This window comes from Pseudopipra pipra, chromosome 4 (assembly GCF_036250125.1).
Source record: "Pseudopipra pipra isolate bDixPip1 chromosome 4, bDixPip1.hap1, whole genome shotgun sequence".
In the NCBI taxonomy this organism is placed as follows: domain Eukaryota; kingdom Metazoa; phylum Chordata; class Aves; order Passeriformes; family Pipridae; genus Pseudopipra; species Pseudopipra pipra.
The window spans coordinates 36,381,125-36,401,556 of NC_087552.1; the positions used below are offsets into that span (position 1 = coordinate 36,381,125).

General features: G+C 35.0%; 1 protein-coding gene across 2 annotated transcripts in view; it reads right to left on the bottom strand.

The window, feature by feature from the left end:
- Positions 1–8,977: 8,977 nt before the first annotated feature.
- Positions 8,978–20,432, bottom strand: part of SPOCK3 (SPARC (osteonectin), cwcv and kazal like domains proteoglycan 3) — a 185,071-nt gene continuing 173,616 nt past the window's right edge. For both annotated transcript variants that reach the window (XM_064652419.1, XM_064652418.1), the window contains 4 exons: positions 19,461–19,682; positions 12,936–12,998; positions 11,681–11,818; positions 8,978–10,706 (listed from right to left, as the gene is read on the bottom strand). In XM_064652419.1, the coding sequence (XP_064508489.1) occupies positions 10,534–10,706; positions 11,681–11,818; positions 12,936–12,998; positions 19,461–19,682 (596 nt within the window). In that variant the 3' untranslated portion in view covers positions 8,978–10,533. The remainder of the gene's footprint in view (positions 10,707–11,680; positions 11,819–12,935; positions 12,999–19,460; positions 19,683–20,432) is intronic.

Here is a 20,432-nt window from a genome sequence, read left to right on the forward strand (position 1 = left end):
CTGTTTGTTCTGTCATCTAGTGTTCTTCTGAGAGTAGTTACTACCACAGCCTTTCTAGAATCAACTCTCCATAGAATTAATCTCATTTTGAAGCAGTAACCATGGAAATAGTATTGTCTACCGAAAATTTTCATTAGACACTGCCTTCACAAATAGCGTTAATCATAACTCTAGTCCTAATCTTGTAATATCAAATAAAATTAAAGTCTTTTAATTACATTGAAAAGTTTCAGATTTTACCCTCAAAAATGAAGATGATAAATTCTGGTGTCCAAGAGGTAGCATAATGAAAATATCTAAATCTGCAAAGTGTAGGAAGACACTTAGTGACACTTTTGTGGAATGACACTTCAGAAACATTTCTACATGCCAATCAATATTACTGATTATCAGGACTATTGATAAAGAACAAATACCAAGAACAAACCAGTGTAAGTTATGTGTAACATCTTTGGTCACTTCACTCCAAGCTAACAAGTAAATGTGAAAAGGGAAGACACATGACTGGGGAAAAAACCCCCACAAATCATGTTTAAAGGAAATTTAAAAATTATATTATAGGAAGAGTCCTGTATCAAGCAACTTCCTAAAAATGCATACAAAAGAGCACATCTGAAGGCAATACCAATGTTTCTTCTCTTCCATGCATTTACATCCATATTTGGTCTTATAAATGACTTCCCAGAGAAAATAAGCAGTCCAAAAGGGCTAAATAAAAACAATTAACTCTTAAAAACTATAGGGAAGGATCTGCTTCCTTTCTCTGCAAGGTCCCTGTGGGGACATAAACAGGATTTGACACTAGCTGAATCTGGCCTTGTCTCTAGGTACACGCTGTGCATGCTGAGGAAATGTACTTAATGCGAAATGGGCAAGTGCCAAATGAGAAAATTCTGAGGTTTGACTCTGAGAAGTAATGAAGTTTGGCAGCTATTAGAAGATTTTAGGTCTGGGAAATGTATGAGAAGGTTTCCAGTTGAGATTTGCAGTGTTTCCTAGTGTTAGCAAGGCTAACAACAAATTAAAGTTAGTTATAACATTGCCAGCACAGTCACTATGACGTTACACCACTTTGATTATGGGATCTGGCAGATGGTGGCAAATGCAATTTTAAATTGAAGTAAGTATGAGATACAGTTTTGTACGTATATATTTTGCCCTCGGGGGGGGGGGGGGGGGGGGGCAGAAATAAAAGCACAGGAAGTTTCACCTGAATATTCTTTACTGTGTGGGTGATTGTGCACTGGAACAGACTGCCCAGAGAAACCGTGGAATCTCCCTCACCAGATATCTTCCATAACTGTCCAGATGCAATCCCGTGCCATGTGCTTTAGGATGACCTTGCTTGAACAGAGAGGTTAGACCAGATGACCCACTGTGGTCCCTTCCAACTTTACCCATTTTGTGATCCTGTGTAATTCTGTTACACAGAATATCAATTCCAGCCACTAGGTCATGCGGTATTCTTTTCCCTGAGGATCCAGATGTGGCTTTCCCAATCCTTACACTTAACGAGTAAAAGGAAAGGGCAATAAGCCCCCCAGGAGCTCTTGCCTACCACTGAGTTTCCCTTTGAAGAATTTACAATGAATGTCAACAATGGCAAGACATATGGCCTGATTATTTGGACTTTTACAAAGCACTTGACAAATTTCCACTAGATAAGTCTCCTTTCAAGGAATAAACCAGAGAAACAAGTGTGAGAGCAAAGAAAAGGTAGTGTAAGACCAAAAACAGTAGTTTGAACTTTTCTGAGTCAACTGTTAATTCCCAGGGAGTATGAAGTTGGCCATCTGCTGCTGCACAAATCATATGTGAAGGGTCTTCTGCTGAAAGAGATCTGTTAAGCAACCTTGGAGCCTCCTCACTGTTGTAGTAGTTCTTAGAAGAGCAGAATTATTTAGTGGCAAAATAGATAAAATGAAGGTGTAGAATAGATGCAGATGCACGGAAAATTGATTTTTTCAGCAGATTAGCTATTAGCTGTGATGATTTTCAATAGATAATTGCCAAAGAGAGTAGAATAACAATGATCAGCCTCCTCACAATGAAAGTCTTGCCACTAAATTCACATTTAAAAATGATAAAAAAATATTAAAGTTTAGTAAAGTAAGAAGATATTGAAAGTAAGAAGGTATTGAAAGTCATACCTGCTTTCTTTGTAGTCAAGACCAATTCTTCAGAGCATGTGCTGATTGCTTCATGAGCCTGCTAGGAAGATGCCACTTGAAGGATGAGTTGTAGGACAGGAAGGATGCGTAAAAAAAAAAGTTCTTTTTTGGTTCTTTCCAACAGCTTCAATAAGGAAAGTCAGGATCTGCTATGTGCTTTCATAGTTCAAAAAAGATTGGAAGTCACTTTTCGAAACAAGACACCTGAGCAATGTCTAGAAGCACAACAACAGGAATTAATAGGAAAAAAAGTCAGTCTTATAGTTGTAATTAATGGCTGTTGGAGGTTTTTTTTGTGTGTGTATAATCCATGTGTTGACCTTCTGAATTTATTTTAGGGGAGAAATGATAGTACCTTGCCTAAAAACAGTACCTGGTCTGGTAAGATTCAGAGAGAAGGGCTCAGATTACCACTACAAATAGACTATGCACTGAAGAACACGTTATTGTACTGGACAAATAGAAACAGCAGCTATTATCTAACAATTAATCATTTACATTTGTTTCATTTCTTAGTTTTTGCCAGGCAGTGTCTGCTAGATAGAACTGCTTAGGCATAATGCCTTTTACTAAATCACAACTATTATGGTCTTCTACAGGGTAAAGGCAAAGCTAGAGTGGATATCAGTACCTTTGGTTCAATGTTTTGGTATTTTTATACTGAGTTGATGATTATCTTTTGTGGCATGTGAAATTAGTCCTACAGAACTCAAGGGAATGGAAGAAATGATCCTGCAGCATATTAACACACACAAACACTTAAAAAAATAAATCACATGTTTAGAGTTATGCATTGCAATCACTGTCTTAAGAGGGAGAGTGACTGGAATTTCTTCCCATGAGAAAAATGTAGCTTTGGCAACTCACAGATGTTTGAGCAGGTATAATCCCAGACGTATGGGATAAAATACTGGCTACAGACTGATAAAGATCACAAAACTAACAGAGCCTTTAGATAAAGTAAGGTGGAGGAAGAGCAGTGTGGGGCTTTCTCACCCTCACTAGATTACTATTTTCCATAATTCCCCCTTGGTAGTTTACTGTTTTAACAACAGCTAGACCAAGAACACTTTAAAAGTGAAGAATTAAAATTAGAAATGAACCTCATGAGAACAATATTTATTTCTTTTTGAGACAGATAAAATGGTAGGGGAAAGCAGCTAGCTATTCCGGGCTTATAGTCCAACCAGGAGAAATGGAAAGTTGACACACCTGAAAAAGTCTTTTATGAAGTACAGAGCTTATAGAAGCCACTGTTGTGGGACTATCCAGTCTGTATAACTTCGCTATGCAAAAAAAGAAAAACCTTTCCCTTTCTTCCATCACACTCGGCATCAGCAGAGCACTACCATAAAGCCCTCAGGCACATGCAATTTCCCTTCAGCAAATAACTCAATCTGTGGTACAGCTGAACCCTTTGCGGTCAGGTCTCAGCAAAACCACATCAGCTGCACAGGGGCAGGGTAGCTAGTACAGAGATGAGCTGTGCCTGCCAGAACAGGCTTCCAAAACCCCGCACTGCTCATGACATTCCCTCTGTTGTGTCAAAGGAGATGGGGGCTGCACAGCAAGGTTCCTGTCTGCATGGAGAAAGAGACCTACACATGTACAGCATCAAATAACAGGAATTTTGTGTGATTTTATTCCTGCTATTGAAGATTATTAGGCCCTTTCTCCCTATTGTTATGTAATGGTGTTCAAGAAGCAGTGGAGTGGGAGAGAATTTAAAACAAACTGACATCTTATTAATAGTAACAGACTTGAAAGAGTAAAAAAAGAGAGCTTCTTTCACTCGCTTTCTCATAATTGAAATCTAAGTATGGCCAGACAACGGTTAACCAGGCAGCTAGCAGTGAAAGTCAGATCTATGAATCATAGGAGTGAATTGTAAATACTCACTACCTGTTTGACCTTAAGACATACCTTGTGTCAGCACTGAAATTTTTTGTCTTTACAAAACCGATACAGGAAATATACTTAGATGGCAGTGCTTTTTCTGCCAGTATTGCTGATTCAAATGAAAGTTACTGTGCAGAGAGATAAAATAGTAATGCCATTGCTACTACATAAAAATAAAGCTATCTTAGTGGACAAGATATACAACTATTAGTAGCATTACTCCACTCTTACATCAGAATCTAAATTACCATTTATATAAACAACAACTGGACAACTCCTTGGACAGAGTCAGGCGAGCATTTGTAATGGATGTACTAGATTACATCTGGACAAACATCTGCTATAAAGCTACTTCTGAAGAACTATTTAATGTGTCAGTAACATGTCTTCAGCTTCTGGGCTGGTCAGTGGTGCAACTCCTACAGACGCCTTGTGCCTCGATGCCACTATGGGAACTGAACTCAGCACTCACATGTAATTTCTGATGTGAATGATATGCTATAATATAGCTATATATAGCCTAATAAAAACACGTGTGGTGAAATTATGAGGGGAAAGAGCAGCATGAATAATGAATTTAGAATCCTTATACTTTTTTATTCAACAATAGGATCAGTCAGCTACTCAAATACATAGATGCAGCCCCAATGTTGCCACATCCTAACTTTTTTTCTGCCTTCCTTTCCTTTTAACTTGCCTTGCTTACAGCATTACTACACTGGGTTGTTTTTTGAGCATTTTTAATTAATAATTGTCTTCCTGTGAGAAAAGATTATATTCAGGTACATTTTCAAGGCATAAATTAAAACTAGTGGTAGACTTTCCTTACAAAATTATTAAGAGTTATCAGTCTCATCTAAACCATGCATTTTAAGCTGCTGTGTCGTCAAAGAAGCCTCCTTCCTATATTCTGGCAAGATTTCTAGTGAGAGATCCTAGAGCTCTTACTGCTGAAGGCAGTAGTCCTACTCAACATTTGACTTCCTTCATTGGAAACTAGTCTATGTTTCCAATCATATGGGGCAATTGAGGGAAGCAAGATCACTTGCACAAGAAGAAACACAGACTGGTGCCAACATCTTGTGCTGTTATGGTGTCATTTCACATTATGCACACTCTCATTTGAGTTACACTAACCTAGAAACTTGTGACATCCATTTGGTGACAATTAATCACAACGACACAGTCCGGAGACATCAGCTTTGCACAAATCTTCATCACACCAAACAAACATGAAAACTTCCCAACACAAAATCAATATATAAACTTCCCTGTAAATACAACTGTATTTCTCAGGAAGCTGCCACAGATGTTAGAGCAATAACAATTCTTAAGACAGTTTTAACCATTTCAACCTCAATTTTAAAATGTATGCCTCCTAGGAATCAAACATGGTTTTTACAGTAATTTTTTACTTTGAGGGATTTGGCTTGGATTTATACTGATGGCATCTGTAAAATCATCTCAAGGTTTTGTTTCCTTTAATAATGAATGCTTACATTAGCAAACAAATAAACAACTTCACCCAACAGATTTTGAATTAAAGCATGTTTCAATTCCTTAATATCAATGCATCACAATGGAATTAATGTGCATTAATGGAATTTATTACGGAAGTGTAATAAAACTGAACAAGCCCTGAAGAAGTTTTGCATAATGCTCAAACCCAATCAATTTTGAATTACAGTACATTTTCAAGAATTGCATTGTTCCTAAAAAATAAGGAAAAAGAATCATGGCATTATGGCTGCAAAATTGGACTCTCCCTATAGATTGTTATTGCTGGATGTTTTTTGAAAGAGAAGAAAAGCTGAGTTACCTTTGCTAGCTTGCAAACAAAATTAACAAAGTATTTTGATAACCACTACTCTATTCTAACACCCCAAACTTGATAAATCTTCTTGTGCCCTCCAAGCCCCTCAGGCACATGGAAATTAATCAGAAGCATTACATTTACATCAAAAGATATCTAACCTCCTCTTCTTCACAGAAACCAAAGTCCAGCAGACAACCTCACCACCACATGTCACTATGCTAAAGTCTGTGAAGTAAATAAACTATGACAAGGCAAAAGAATTTGAGAGTCTACCTAAAAATGGGTATCTGATGTCAATAGCAAGGGCAGATCTTCAGTGCTTTGTGCTCGGTACCACTGGCTCTTTCAAAACTGCATTTGCCTGATGAGCAGGATAATGATATGATGACCAGAGCTGGAAGGATGTGTATTAATACTTTTTTTTTTAAATTCAGCAGACTGCAGGATACTCCAAGAGCATAAAAAGCAGATGTGAATGTTACCGGCAGAGGGGGAGAACTGGCAATCTCCCTGTCCATCTTGATTTTAAGTGATGAATTTCAACCATCCTGGTTAAAAATTGTTACAGGCACAAGCATGAGTTTTGTACATATCCCTGTTTGAGGTTTTAATCAAATTTTTCTACAGAGTTTTATGGAAAGATGGTGAAAAGATGTAAAATGTCTTGCATTATTACTAACATTAAAATATGGAGATTCTCTACAAAAATAGACACACACATTTCACTTGTAGAACTCACCTTCAAGAGGACAGATACGGTGCAGAAGTCTCTTTTTCAGGATTTGGTTCAGCTAGCACCTGAAACACAACAAAAAATTCAAGCAGAGATGTCATCTTTTAGGCTAGACAACTCTTTTCCCCATTCTTGCTATGTTCCTTGACTTCAAAGAGTAATTTCTACTGCCATTTAAGTGGATGAATTAACAAATTAGCAAAGTGCACCCACCCTCTACAGCGAATGCAGTGACACTGTGTTAGCAGCAATCTAGTCATAACAAAGGGTTACTTTATCAATTTAGCATGTCCAGTATTGTACTTGCCTTCAGGAGTGGGCTGAGTTTTTTAAAACTTGATATTTTAATTACTCACCCAGTGGTAACTGGTTAAGTTAAAGATTCTTCCAATACATTATTTTCTTCCTCATGTTAATTCCAATCTCTTTCTTCACAGAGAAAGTTGTTGACAAACTACCTTAATGTCCACTGCACTAACTGAAATGAAATTGTCAATGATTTGGAACTAATATATTTGGATTAGTGGAAAAACAGTAAAAAGGATTACTGTATTTCAAATAAATTTGTGCTGCCACAGCTTTATTTAAATCCAATTTTCAAAAGCTTTAGTAATTAGAAATATATACACTGCTCTAATGAAGAATCTGTAAATATAGGTATTTTTTAATTTCCTATGAAGCACAAAATTAATCCAGTTCCTGAAAAACTTTTGTTATTCCACCTGGGCACTGGATTTTTAAAATAATACTAAAGGAAATCCAGTTCTTGTCCACGTGCACAAAACAGGTAAAAATCTTTCTACTATCAGTATGGTCTGTCCATCTTCCTCAGTCTTGTACAATAATCCAGTTTTTTGTATAAGCAAACTAATGACACTAATTCATTTGCTTTTAAACTAAGCATATCTGTGGCTTGACCTGAAATATTCCCTTCAAAGACTATAACATAATTTATTGCACTGAGGTTGGTATTCTTACTTTTCAATGAAACTGAGAATTATAATTCCACACATCCTTAGAAGAGCACAAGGATTAATCACTGTGTCTGAAAATCTCCAAATTTATACCACTATGTATGCATATCTATAAATACATGTGCAGAACTACAAGATCAAGAAAAAAGCAACAAATGACTGCGACAATATAAAAATAGTCAAGGGCTCCCTACTGCTTTCTGCATGACTGCAGTCATGAGGACAGATGTCTGTGCAAATTTTTGCCTTTAATGAAAAAAGGAAAAAGCTTCTGAATGGTTTAGGTATTTAGTAAGTTTATGTTACCAGCCTTTGCCTTTATTTGTTTTACCTGTTCCTGATTTCCTGCATTTCTTTAATGCTTCAGTGGTTTCCACTTCATCTGGTGTTATGAAAGATAAGCAATGCCATAGTATTAATCCATAGACAGTTACCTATTTTTAAAAAAAAGAAAGGATCTTTTCAAAGGAAGACTTACACTGTCAATCTTCTCTGGCTTTTCCTGATGAATGAGCAATAATTCAAGTGTTCGTTGTTGTTGTTTTAGTTTTAGACCACAAAAATGACCAAAATTATCCCAAATCTCCATTGTCCCTGTTCTTTAGTAAATTTAGCTATCTTAACTTACTTGTGAATTTATGATAGATAGCTTTGATGCTCAGGGACTGAAATGCATGCATATTCCCTCTTCTTCCAATTCAGTGGGGAATTTTCAGGGAAGAAAGAATATAAACTACTTTCATGCTCTTCTGCATGACAGTTGTTTTCAGAAAGGTCTTCATACTGCAATCCTTTTAGACTAAAGATATTATGAATTTTCTTTCCACATTTTAATTTTCCTAATATCACAAGTTTTAACAAAATGCATTTTTAGTTTGTCATCTAATGACCATTTATCACATAAAAAAACTCTCCAGAAAAGTACTTGCTGTATCAGCCAATAATGACAACGCTTTTTCTTTAGCTTCTTTATTTAAAATCAATTTTTATATCAGTTAATTTCAGTGCTAAGAAACTGTTCTCTAACAAAATCCCACTATTAGAATCAAAACTCTTAACTATTTTTATTTAAGAAAATAATACAACTATGCCCCACAAATTATGACAGAGCTTGAAAAGAAATATCTCTCTTTACTATATAATGAAGACAATGTCATAAAAGTACATAACAAAGCCATAGAAAAACCAAGAAAAATACAGAAAAACGAAAGCTTGCTACGAGTTTTGCCCTAGTCAAATATTCTTAATGGAAATAAAACATTAATAAATGGTTTTATTCAAATAAATACATATTTTAATAGATAAAATGTATCTGAAACATGAAATTCTTGCCGATTTAAAATTTCAGATTACGTAAAAAGTCAAAATAATGGGCTATACTGGGTTGGTTACAACAGTCTTTATTTTGCAAACTATACAGAAACAGTAGAAAAGAAAATGCATTATACTTTTCAATATTACACAGAATAAACATTAGATTTAGTATTTAATGTGTAGAAATTAATTCAAATAAGAAACTGATTTTCCTTTTAATAAACAATGGGAAACCAGTGATCCATTTTTCAAACTACAACCTGTAGTAACACATTATACAGGTCATGTCAATTTTATTGTGGGCAAAAACCAACAGATAGGATATGAATTAAGATGATGGAGTCCCAAAATGTCTACACAATTAATTAACATGCTAACATAAATACAGTGATTAAAGTAATTTTCTCTACAGTCAAATCTTAAGTGCTACTCTACACAATAAGTATAATCTAGTCCACATGGTAATTACATAATAATAGGAAAAAAATTAAAATAATCCATTTTCTTCATTCCAGCAGCAGTACCTATACTGGTATTAATTTGGTAATTGGGTGTGCTTACCTATTGCCTAATATCCTATACTGGTATGCATGCTAAAACCTCTCTATTTCTATTTTGCAAGGCACCTTTACAATACGTTCTCTAAGTTTCTGCACTAGTAACAGAAAACAACATGAATTAAGATAAAAAGCGGAACTATTTCCTGAATTAAGAAAATAAAAAACATCATTATACATTTATTAAAAACTACCTTGGGTCAAGTGACAATACTCTGAAATACAGTCATGTATAAAGGTAATACAATTTTAAGCAAATCTTTTTCCCCATGTAAGTATTTTATGCTAATCTGATTAGAGGGAAATACAGAGAAACAACAAAGGGTGAAACAGTGTTTGAGTAAATAATGATAAAGCTTACACTGTCTTGACATGAAAAAAGAAAAAAAAATAAGGACAAGAAAATTTTAGAATTACAGAATTGGTGCTTGTCCATGCTACTGCTTTTGAAAAATTCTTCCAGTAATCTAGCCATCCCCTAATAAAAATGTAACTACAAATGCAAACTCAAAGGAGGACTTCGTTTTAGTCTTCCCTCCTGATAATTTTTCTCCATACGTTTGGTTAATTAAAGGCTGGTGAGATGCTACTTGTGCATCAAGGTTTTTCTACTGCAATACACTTTTGATTTATAAAAATCAACAACCTGCAAAGACTTCAAGGCCTAAAACACTGACAGAACTGAAGCTGAGTTATGGTATGTGTTCTGAAGAGGACATGCACAGTTCCAAGTAAGGGCAAATATCTTTTCACCAGTTTTAAAGAGAATGGTTGTCTTTATACTGTGTTTTGCACATTTATATTTTCAGTAGCACATAACATTTTTGTCTTCAGGCTAGATTCCCAATATGTTTTCTTCAGCGCAACGGCATTTAAAAACTCAAAAGCACATAATATAATTATTCTTATTTAAACAAAAAAGTCTATGACTCCAGCTGCAATGTTTGAAATAATCATACAAAATATACATATTTGTTAGTACCCTTTTGATCACGGAGAGCAAAGGGATTTTATGAAATGTCATCTCATGAAACTTAGAAAGGTACAATACATGGACCCTCTAATATCATCAAATATATCCATCATGATCATCGTCATCATCAACATCATCATCTCCTTCGTCTTCATCATCATCTTCAATTTCATCTTCATCATTCATTAGTTCATCTTCATCATCTTCATCATCTGCCCATTCATGGAAATCGCCAGAGGCAAAATCACCTGAAGTCTCTAAATCGACAGCTAAAAAGGTATGATAGTTATAGAAAAGACTCACAAGATACACTAGATATTTATAGTATATTTTACATTAGCATACAAAAGGCACACCAGAATATTTACTTCCAGGACAACTACAACGTGTGACATAAAAATAAAATACAAACAATAAGAAGATTTTTTTGTCATAAAAGAAATCAATTTCAAAAGTTAATGAATTTCTCAATGTAACAAAAGGAGACAAATTTTACGGATTTGTAGAACTATAATGAACGCTAGGAACAACTGAAAAAAATTAAGTCCAACTTACAGATGACCGTAAGGACTACCGACTACTGTTCAGTTCTTACATATCTATCAAACTGCCCATTTATTTTGAAAGGATCCTGGATCAGATGGGCAATAGGCCTGAGCTTGTATCTCAAATACTGTGTTCAATTTACTTTCTGCTTCAGGCTATGTTCTTTTGTTGCAGAAGAAGTGAAAAGGAGTCATATATGACTATAAAAAAAAAAAAAAAAGAAATACATTTTTTCATCTTTTAATCAAATAAATAGCAAATAAAGTTGACATGGGAATTCTTGGAAGAAGCTGCACAGTGCTGTACAGAAGGGAAAAATAAGGGAAGATTTTAAAAACTTTTGGTAATTCCCTCAAATATAAACTGAAAAGAAAGTCAAATTGAATTTGCAATTTGCTGATTACCCAAAGGAATTCCATCGAACATTCTGAGGCTTATCTAATTCTGCTCTAGAAAATTAACTTTTCCTGGGTTTACAGACACTATGCCAAGCACGTATAAGGGGTCTATTAAGAGCTGACCCTAGTGACAGAAGTTCCAAAAAATAATGAAGTAATAACAATAACACTGATATTTTTTGCATCAAAATCCATGTAGTTGGGTCCCACATGTGTTCTTACTGAAGAAATTTAACCTGGTTGGCAATCAAAGGGAATAGCACCTCTAAATCAAATACCACAAAGGGTTTTTAACTTACCACATTCTGCTGCACCATTTGTTCTGGATCCTGTTACCTCATTACCGTATCTGTCAACACACCAGCACTGCCCTATGCTTCCATGGCACTGACTTGGTTTGTAATACCCATCTTCATCACAGAAGGGGATGTACTGCCCTGCGACACATAGATATGTAGTAAATAAGTGTATTAAAATCTGCCCCTTGGCCAACATAACAATTATAGTGGAAAGCAACTACCTTTTGCTGTTTCATCATTCCAGACTCTACACTGACTGGTTTACTTTTACTAAATTCAGTTAGCAGAAAGTGACTCAGTATATCAAATGTGGGAGGGAAAATAACGCATAGCAGTCTTGGATTGATTTCAAGAAATAAAGTGAGCAATCTTCCTTTAAATTTTTTGTTGATCCTGTGATACATATTCCTTTCTTCCTGAATGCCTTGGTCAAGATATTCACTGTATTCTGGGGAAAAGGCTCAAATGTAGAAACCACTCCTGAATGGGAAGTTCTATCATCTGCGGAGTACAAAGAGGTCTGAATAGTAAGGACCAGGCTTCCTGGATTAACAATTTGCTAAAAGAAGTTAATTGTATTTAATATGTATTTTACAAACCACTTAGTTACATAGTAATATTTAATTATTTCACCACAGAAGACAAATGCATTGTAACACACCACCAACAACTGTAAAAAACATCAATGTTAAATTTGCATTTATACGTAAAAGAGGGACTTATTTTGTGAGGCAGTGACTTGCCTAAGGCTGAATAATCCACTGGTTTTCATTTGGACACTTTCATGTGAAAGTGTACAGTTCTTTTTAGAAATCATCCTTAGCAGAAATACAGTTTTGACTGCTTTGGGCCAAGCCTTTTATTGCAGCTTTTATACAGTGGCTAATGGTAAAAGGAAGATTTTACACTTCAGTAATATTGATACAGTATAAGCTGATTTACAGCAAAGATTTCAATTACTTAAAGAATATTACAGTCAAAGGATCAGCAGAGATACTAATTTAGGAGTGCCTTAGACTGTCCCCTCTATAACTGTGAAAACGTACCTTCTATCAGGGTAATAAAACAGATGTAAGATCTTTTGGTAGGTAAGGTAATAAAACTAAGTTTAATAGCTTTCAAAAATTTCATAAATTTCGTAGCTGAAATTTACTGCGGTCTATCTTCGCTGGATTAATATTGATTTTATGTTGCTGTTTCACTAGGTTTATTTATGTAAGCAATAAAACCTTCAAAAGAATGATCTATGGCTCACCTAGGAGCTTCTTTCCTCCTTGCTGCTTCTGAATGTTGCTGAGTTCTGTCTGGCAAGGTGGGTCTAAAACGACATAAAAATGTTAAACAGATTACACTGTATCTAGGACAGAAAGCATAGGACTAAGTTTTCACAGTTTATGACACTTTAAGGTCACTCTAACTACTGATCTTAAGAAACACACACATCTGAAATGAAAGAATTACTGCACCTTGCTACAGCTTCAGAATTATGAATCTGCACACCATCATGGATTTGTGCAGAAGACCACTCCCAGTTAACTCATCTCTAAGTGAGCATTAGTCACTAGTTTGGAGGATCAAGGAATGCTAGACCAAAGTATTAAGTCCATCACATGTTATTTGATCAGTCCACAAAAATCAAAATGCAACTATGAAGCTTGCTTCATGTACTGCTTAGAAAAAGGATGGCTCTTTCAATTTCTTCCCTTTTGTCCTTGTTAGAAGTCATGTCCAAGTTTTGTATTTCACATAATACACTAAGAAAATAAATATTTTTTTACTTCACTGGAAGTCTGCAAGATTGTGGTTCTATGGCAACACTTTAAGACTGGATCTTAAAGATACAAAGCCCTATGTTCAGCAAACCAACTTAAAAATGTTGGCCAAAATGCGGATGTCTCTAAGAGGTAGAATAGGTATTAAAATTCAGTTTTCCATTCTTCAGTTATAGCCTAATCCAGTTCTGAAAAATTTAATTTTCTACTGTCCATAAAAGGAAATCACAGTATGTCCCATGAATGGGAAGAAAATAAGATGTGAATGTATATACCTTACTGTTGAATACATGAAAGAATCAAAGACAACAAAGTACTAATTAATCTCTGAACACTGACATTGTGTACTACATTAGACCATTAGCACAACAGCATTTCCCATTCTGAATCAGCATTTGTATTACTGATTTTACTCACATATGTCTTTAGCTTATACTGTTCCCAGACAAAATCTCATATTCTATGACTATTAAATACATTTTACATTTTGGCAGACTCCGACAATTTATAATACATCTTTGCCACGTAGGCGCCCTTTTTTAACACGCAAACAGAAAAAAGCCCTCTGAGCTAGTTTAAAGATGAGTAAGACTGGCCTAGCTTACTGATGACATGTACTGAAGACATGTACGACCAGAACCCAGTTCCTGCAGGGCACTCTGGTGAGAAATGCCTAGATGAACTGTGGATCAAAAATATATTCCTGGTAAACACAGAGCCTCTTGGCTGGCATTTGGTACTATTCATGAGCTCTTTTCTAAGAGAGTAAATAAAAACTAGAAGACCATAATAGCCCCTTACTGACAGCAGGTTGTTAATTTCTCTTGGCTCTACATTTTATATATCATTTACATATCCGATACATTTAAAGAAGCTTATAAACATTTCCAGTAGCCTCAACTCTAGTGGGCCAGGTTTTTCACACTAAATCTATGATGATTCTTTTTAGAGTTAAGACTTTAAAAGTAGGCTCCACTTTCAAAGTACTGTCCACAGGAGTCTCAGTGCCAAAACTCCTTTTCAGGAGTTGTCCTTCCAGATAACCAACCAATTTTCTCTGTGTGCTCTTGAAAAATCACTGCGATTTCACATCACTGGGTGGGTACTGGGTTTTAAGAATTTAGTCTTTGAGTATTTGCTGAGGTTACATAAAGTTTTATTTTTTTTGTTGTAAGAAGTGCTTTGATGATGATCATGATCGCTATTTGCCAGAGATGTTCATTACTTTTCAAAACTAAGGTTTCTGCCTTTCCTGATATTACAACATTCTGAGGAACAATTATTTTTTAAAACAAAGGTATTTTCCATTAATCATTAATCTAATAAATGACAGTAATTTAATACGCAAGTATCAATAGGCTAGAAGGATCTAGGACTGGGGTGGATTTGTCAGTGTTAGGTTAACAGTCGGATTATGTTACAGAACCTTTTCCATCTAGTATAGTCTAGTCTAGTCTATCCTATCCTCCAAAGAAATGGGAAATATACTGAAGGAGAAGAACTAGTCAAACAGGAAAAATACGCTTATTTTGTTCTATGGAAAAAAATCCTAAATCGGAAACACAGATCTAAACACATGAGCACTAACATGTGTAAAAGTAAAAATTATCAACTATGCCTAAAGAAAAAAAAATTTTCATTTACAGCTATAAATCTTTGGTTACATAACTACAAAAAGGAATACAACTAACCAAGAGGTAACATGGCAACATGAGAAAGTTACTTACCCAAAACTCTCTTCTTCTCAGAAGTTAGGTCTTCAAGATTCACATTTAAGCTTTGCTTCTCAAGATAAAAGCAGCAAAAACTCTTAACAATACTAAATCACTCTGTTGCTAAAAACTGTCGAAGAGAAGGCTAGAAGTTCAACCATCTCCTTTTGGTCTATAGCATATCCTTTTTCTTCTTTCCCCAAATCATAGTGCTTCCCTCTTTATTTTCCAGTTAGTTCCTAAGTCTGAAAAGCTTTCTTTAAGATTTCTGAATTTATTTCAGTAAAAAAGAAGAGTCACAGGACAACTTCTGGCAGTCCTGAGCCAAGAAGAAAAAATTCCTTTACAAAAATCAGTGTGGTGGCTTCTTTTGAAATAGCAATTAATCTGACATCAGTCTTTATGATAACCTGAATACAAACAATGTACCTAATTATCTTCATCGCTAATCCCACTTCCATAGATGTGGCAGGAATTGTCTTTCTGATAATATCACTGCATTATTATGAGTGATTCATGAACCATGTAATACCAGCTATCCACAGTTCTTTAGTGCTACAAGTACTCATGCACACCAGAGTATCCCATGTTATTAATACTGGCCCTTGAGACATCAATATCCAGTCGTGTCAAGAGGTGCTTCCAGGATAGCACAACTAAGCTTTGGTTTACCAAAATGGCACATTAACAGAGCAACTGGAGTAAAACTGATAGATTTTATAAAAAATGTCTTTCATTTTTTACAGACATTTCTGAAGGAGCTGTTACCTGAACAGTGAGCCTCCAGCTTTCCAAGATTCTCCATCTTACTCAAATACAAAACAGTGATTTTCCACATATCAAGTAGGTAATATTTGGCAGAGGCCCTAGGTTCTGGAACATGGTCCACTGCAGACAGCCTGCCTTGTTATGTCTTGCCTGTGCTTGTGGTCAAGCATTGTAATTGTTCTTGGACATCCAAGGCTTTTATTTTAGGGATCAGAAGCATCAACACTAGACTTCAAGAATTCTTTCAGGGGATCTCATTTATGATCATCATTTATCTTGATACACCTTCCTTTATAACCATCTATAAATATATTTGAAGTCCTTGCAATCTGAAGACTGAAAAATATGAATCATGATAATTATTATTCATCTGTAAGATGGACTGTTTTTAGTCATGATGATGTCTTCTAGGCATGACAGACAGAAAGTCTGTAAGAAAATCCGCCTAGAAAAGTGCTGGACTAATAGATTCATGCAGAGGCCTGCAGTAAAGAAATACTTAGGTGCTAAGCACAAATATTCCCAGTAGAATTGAGTACTCTTCTACTCTGATTCAGTGATGCAACAAAGCAACGCTACAATAATGATGAATTACTGGCAGAAAAAAAAATCAACCTATTAAAAGGCCTCAGCATTTAGGCAAGCACTAAAGTGACAAATTAGCATCAAACAACTAAGAAAACAAAGTTCTAGAGATGGGTACTGAAGCACTTACATGAATTGTTGTTGAAACTTGAGGGCAATAGCAACCAAAGCACACAGGAAGACTTGCAAAGAGCACCGGAAAAGTGCAGATTTTAAAGTATTGCAGAAATGCATTATAGTTTCTTGGATATATCTCAGAAATACTAAACTACATTTAAAGCAGAATAAGACAAGAAAAAATGCAATGAGCATCACTGAGATATATGAAAGTATTTAAGCATTAGTCAAGGCGGGACAGCTACTATAGGAAGATCATCTCCACAAGAAGGATCTGACTTCATAGGAAGTTGCTTATATTGACTAGAAGTTGTGAGCAATGTGCAGTAATGCGTCTAGTGTAGTGTAATGCATCATGGCATATCTCAAGCAGAAAGAAAGAATGAAGAAGAGTTGCAAGTACTTGTCTCATCCCGACTGTCTTGCATCATGAAGCTAAGATCAAAGACCAAGAGGGCCTCTCAGATAACGACTTAAGCAATACTATGTGCTTTCAAAAAGCACAATGAAATTGCTATCCCATTTTGATACATATTGTTGACTAAGTTTTGTATTCACTTTCGAACACTGTTAATCAAGACACTGCTGTAAAACCGTTGATCTGCCCAGAAAGCAGCTACTAAGCTCAATGAATACAGGGAGCTGCTCTGCATGGCTCGAAGCATTCTGTTAATATCAACTTCTTTTAATAAACATCAGAAAGAAGCCACTGAATTTCTCTACTTTGCCATCCCTTTGCTATTAATAGCAAAGGCTTAGTTAAAGGCCTTATTTAAATTGTTCAATCAAGTAAAACATAACCAAACATGAACATATTCCAAGGTTTAGCACAACACCGCAAACTACGAATAAAGAATTCAGTGGGTTACTAATACCAGGAGTTAGGACTCAAACCGTTGTGCAAGAGCTAATAATAAGACATGAAAAATAAGATGATAAGCTTCTTTTTTCTCCTTACACCTAAAAATGAGAATACAGATTTTGATGACAGCACTAATTTGGAAGGATGAAGGGCATGTCTAATCTGCAAGGATTGCCGAAATTGACATTTCATTTCATTTACAATGTTGAGGACACATCTTTTTTACTATATGGTCGTACACTGTAGTATCAAAGGCTATCTAATCTGTTTAAAATCAGTGCCTTATCTCAACACCATTATCAAGACAGCAAGGAAATTGGTAAAAAAGGGAAGAAAACCTTGATAATGTTGGATTCTGCAATGTGGAGAATCAGTGTCACTGAAAGTCAGATCTGCTGGCATATCATTAATAACATTCTGTAGCATATAGAGCAGTCTTTACAATACCATCCTCAGGTTCTAGCTGTATGCTGAACAAATATTTAAGATGAGTTTATAGGCTATAGAAAGCAAAACTACCTGAAACTGATCTATGGAACGGTTTTCTTAATGCCCTGGTTATGTAGTACATACATGATATAAAATTGGTAGAAAAACCTTGGACCATATTAGGCCACATATTATGTGCTGTACTTCCTCTGGCAACTGAAAAGAATTATGCTGCTCTCCAAAGTGTAAGGTTGTTTATATATTAAGCTGAAATTATTGTGGTGGTAGTTTTTTTTATTTTAAAGACAACTGAACAAAACATGTTATGTTCTTTAAGAACTACCTTACTTCTGGGATGGGTTATTTTTAATTTGCTAATTTTGTTAGCAGTACATACATGCTTATAAGATAAAAGCCAAAATTATTGTTCTACTATGAAACAAACAAGGTATTTTGAGAATTTAAATGTTAACTTTATAACTAGAAATTTACCAAGGAAAAGAAATCTGCTATTCAGTATTTATCTATAGAAGTACAGCTTTATTTTTATATAGATTTAAAACTGGTAGATGTGGCATGATAAAAACCTTTATTTCCACAGAAATCAGAATCATGTTGATTGCTAATGGGAATTTATTATGAGAGTTTTAAGGGCATAAGTGAGATTTAAAAACTGATACTAAAATTTTCAAAAAGGTTGAATTGCCTTTGCAAACTTTCCACCCAAATCAGTTTTATCTCCTGTACTGGCAGAAGAAATTTAAACCCTGGTTGCTATTTATGCTTTAAGAAAACTCCCTCATGTTAGTAAGAAAAATGAAGGGGCAATTCTGACCAATTTTAGACAATATCTAATGAGTAAATTCCTTGATACATTATAACTAGTTTGGTCATATAATTTATGTGATGTCTCACTTACGTCTAAAATTTTTTATACTCCTCAGGAAATAATGCTTATAGGTCATGTTTATTTGTATAACCAAATCACATCAGAACATTAACAAGATATTTAACTAGGCAATAAAAATCTACCGGTTTTAGGTCCAAATGACTGGAAATAACTTTATCCATAATGTTCATTCAGCTATTTTATCAGGCTCACAGAACATTAAGATACTCTACATTAGCAATAAAAAAAGTTTATTTTATAATGTAGGCAAAGTAGACTGTGAAAGAACTAATTTAAGTAATTTTGTTCTTTATTTTGATCTCTCTCCTCTACATATGTACTGGATGTTGGCACAAGGAACAATATAGCTGTAAAAGCATTTGTTGCTGTTTTGCACTTTATTTAGAATACTTGAATTTTTAGCAAGCGTTTCCATTTAGCTTGGGTTGGGGTTTTTTGTTTGTTTGTTTGTGATTTTTTAATTTCATTTTAGGTATTCACCATAGGTCAAAAACCTTAACACAAATTCATTGTACAGCATTTAAGAGCTTGTAGTTTACTGTAATCTTCTCAATAAGTTAAAAAAAAGATGAAGCCCAACAAAAAGGTCAGTCATATACATATGCAGCTTGTTCTCATCTTTTACCTTGCTGTCTTTGGAAGCAGTAGCACCACTCATTGTTCGATATCAAACTGTCTCTGTATGTGTCACAAGAATTGAAGAACGCCCTGGTGCATGGTTCATTCTTGTCAAGGTAAATGCTTCCCAGTTCTGACTGGTCCAACAACAGGTCATAGTTCGTATCAAGCCTATTAAACATCCAGCCAAGGGAGTCTTTGCAAATTGGCAAAATGCTGGTATCAAATCCTAAGAGGTAAAACAAAAATAATAAAAATTATATACTAAGAAAGATAGAGTAGCTGTTGAGTTTAGCCATCCCAAAAGAATGCTGCATCACGGGAACAGCTCTGGTGGTACACAGATACAGTACATACACAGTGCAGGCTACTGAAATACTACATATAAATTATATGTCAGATTCAATTTAAGTCATTAAATTAACCTGCTAAAAAAATTAATCTCATCATCGGTCTCAAAGCATTTAGAAATACAAGTTTTCTTGTCAAATGTCATAACTATAGCATACACACTATGTACGCTAATAAATGATATACAGTGATTTCCTGGAAAACAATTCTGTTAAAGAATTTAGGTGATATTATAAACCGGGAGACTGAAACTTAAATGGTTTGCAAAGTTTATAGAACTAAGAAGAGAATAAATTCCAGAAAACTTGTTGGAGTTCATGGGGTGTTTTTTTTGTTCCATTAATATACATTTAAATCTGTGAAAAAGTAACATGATAGCCTCAGCAATGCTTTGAAAGTTGTATTTTATCTTTATCTGGAGTACTTTCTATCTCTGAGGAGACCATGGAAAAGATAATTGGACACAGGAATTCCCAATTTCTACTGCTGTTAAAAATCAAGCCTGTCTGCCTTTGCTGTTGTTTTGACAACATTAGAGAAATCTGTAAAGCACTTCTATACTGCTAAAACAGGTCAACTTGGATAACCCAGTAACTGTATTTAGAGATCAGTAAATTTTCTTATACAT